Here is a 2907-nt window from a genome sequence, read left to right on the forward strand (position 1 = left end):
GGACACCAGGTCTGACTCACACTCCCTTATCCTCACATACTGTGGACAGTTGGTGAGGTAGTCCAGTATCCACGCAGTGAGGTGGTGGTCCACCCCGGTCTGCTCCAGCTTGTCCCTCAGAAGCAAAGGCTGGATGGTGTTGAAGGCACTGGAGAAGTCGAAGAACATGACTCTCACAGTGCTTCCAGCCTTTTCCAGGTGAGAAAGGCATCTTTGTAGCAGGTAGATGACAGCGTCATCCACCCTGATGCCAGATTGGTAGGCGACCTGAAGAGGGTCCAAAGATGAGATCACCAGGGGGCGGATGTGCACAAGGACCAGCCGCTCCAGGGTCTTCATCAGGTGGGATGTTAATGCCACCGGCCTGAAGCTGCTGAAGTCCTTGGCCCCCGGGGTCTTTGGGACTGGTACCACGCAGGACGTCTTCCATAGCTGTGGTACCCTCCCCAGCTTCAAGCTCAAGTTAAAGATGTGCTCCACTATCCTGCACAGCTGGTCTGCGCAGGATCTGAGGAGCCTTGAGCTGATGCCGTCCGGACCCGTGGCTTTTCTCACCTTTATTCTCTTCAGTTCTTTTCTCACATGGTTAATTGAGAGGGACAAGTTGGGGGAAGGGGGCTGTGTGCTGTTGAATGATCCTATTTTGTGCTTTTGAATGATCCTATTTCTTCTTTACACCTTTTTGTTTGTATTTGTCCTCTTTTATGAATCACATAATGCACATTTTTTGATAAAACGTTCTTTATAAATACACATATATCTTTATTTTTTAATGCTGAAAAAGGACTTTAATGATAACTTGGTTACCAATATATATTACTATAATATATACTATAGCTATGTGTTATGGGAAAAAAGAATCAAATTATTGGTTTGACTGAACTTTGTTGTTTTTAATATGATGACAGCAGGTGACATCAGTTAGATGTCTGCTGTGGTGATGACGCCACATCTTCTGACCTGAATAGTTTAAAGAAGCAGAGGGAGAGCTTCATCTCATTTCCAAAGCAGTCATGACTAGACAGCTGATGAATGTTAGGATTCACACAATGTCATAAACCGTTCTGTCATTTATAACCTAAACATTGTATTGAATTTAAATAAGGTAAATAATACGTTTGGAGAATTTGTCACGCGTGTCTTTGTGAGATTTGACGTCTTTACTGTTTGCAGGCTGAATTCTGTATGTGTGTTTATGCAGTGAGTCCAGGAAAGCATAAATGTAACATCTTAACTAGTTTGATTTCTGTAAATATAGAAAGTCTAAATCATTCATTTTGTGCAAACTTCAATTTTTAACAGATGATGATAAACTCCACACAGGTTTCACATTTCACTTTTGGAGCCTACTTTGATCTTGGGCTGTTTAAATACTTATTTTTCATGATTATTATGTGTTTTTATGTTGTAATTGTTTGCACCAATCTTTTGCTCATTGTGGTTATCTGTATGAACAGAAGCTTACATGAACCTATGTACCTTTTTCTGTGCAGCCTGTTTGTAAATGAAATGTTTGGTAGTACAGGGTTGTTTCCATTCCTTCTGGTCCAGATCCTCTCTGACATTCACGTTATTTCTGTTACCTTTTGTTTCCTGCAGATTTTCTGTTTGTACACTTATGCAAACGTACAATTTTATAACTTAGCCATCATGTCTTATGACAGATATCTCGCTATCTGTTATCCTCTACAATATAACACACATATGGCATTTAAAAAGGTTACCATGCTTATTGCTTTAACATGGTTATTCCCTCTTCTTAATATTGTAGTCGTGATATCTTTGAGTGCATCTTTACAGCTGTGTGGGAACATTATTGACAGATCGTTCTGTGACAACTACTCTGTTGTGAAACTGGCCTGCTATGACACGACGGTCAACAACATCTATGGACTGATGTACACTTTCATTGTAATATTTGGTCTTGCAACAGTAATCTGTTTCACTTACATGAGGATTTTCAGAGTTTGTTTCTCTGGCTCTAAACAGACCAGACAGAAAGCTGTCAGTACCTGCACACCTCATCTCGCTTCCCTCCTGAACTTCTCCTTTGGGTGTTTCTTTGAAATAGTGCAGGGCAGATTTGATATGACCAGAGCACCAATTATGTTGCGCATCTTTTTATCTTTATACTTTCTCACTTGCCAACCGCTCTTCAACCCTTTAATGTACGGACTGAATTTGACCAAAATCCGCATCATATGTAAAAGTCTGGTCTTTGGTAAAATGTAAGGTACTGTTGAAAGCCATGTAGTTTTTTTCCTGAGCTTCAATAACATAAAAATGCCTTGTCTGTAGCACATGTCTGCCTAAGGAATGTGGGTGTTAAAAAATAAACATCTAAACAAAAGTTTGAATCTTTGAGTGGAAAACTGTTGAGTTTGCAAAAAGGATGCATCTTGAGATGCAAGAGGAATTGTGCATTATATTTATGGACAAAGTTTTCCACATAAGGCAGCAAATTAAAACCAGCAAAACATTTATATTTTTACAAATGTAGAAATTGTGCAGTTGCTGCTTTGTCAGTGGTTGTAATGGTTATAGAAATACACTGTGATTAAAGTCTTGTGCTGAACAACTATTTGAATAAAGTGACTCTTCCAGTTCCTGACATGTAAAGGTGCCGTACATTGTAGACAGTGGGACAGCTGGACCAATAGCACGACGTGAAGAAGCCATTTTACTTAGCATTTTTGTTTATTTTATATATTTTCTTAATCCTAAAGTGTAGTATTAAAAGCATTATGAATTACCTTGTTGTTATAGAATGCCGTGCAAATAGTCCAATAGACATACACCTAAAAACGTTTTTCTGGTAACACTTTCTATGACGCCCATGTCTATAAAGCATTAAAGATACTTTGCATACCTAAAGTTACAAGCACTGATTAATAATCACAATGCATT

General features: G+C 39.0%; 1 protein-coding gene across 1 annotated transcript; it reads left to right on the plus strand.

Annotated features, from left to right (window-relative positions):
* The first annotated feature begins 1302 nt into the window (after positions 1 to 1302).
* LOC129115060 (olfactory receptor 11A1-like) lies at positions 1303 to 2232 on the plus strand. Its single transcript, XM_054626821.1, has one exon. The coding sequence runs from the start codon at positions 1303 to 1305 to the stop codon at positions 2230 to 2232; it is 930 nt and encodes a 309-aa protein (XP_054482796.1).
* Positions 2233 to 2907: the final 675 nt, after the last annotated feature.

The sequence above is a fragment of the Anoplopoma fimbria genome, unplaced genomic scaffold (genome assembly GCF_027596085.1).
Source record: "Anoplopoma fimbria isolate UVic2021 breed Golden Eagle Sablefish unplaced genomic scaffold, Afim_UVic_2022 Un_contig_13897_pilon_pilon, whole genome shotgun sequence".
NCBI classification, from domain to species: Eukaryota; Metazoa; Chordata; class Actinopteri; order Perciformes; family Anoplopomatidae; genus Anoplopoma; species Anoplopoma fimbria.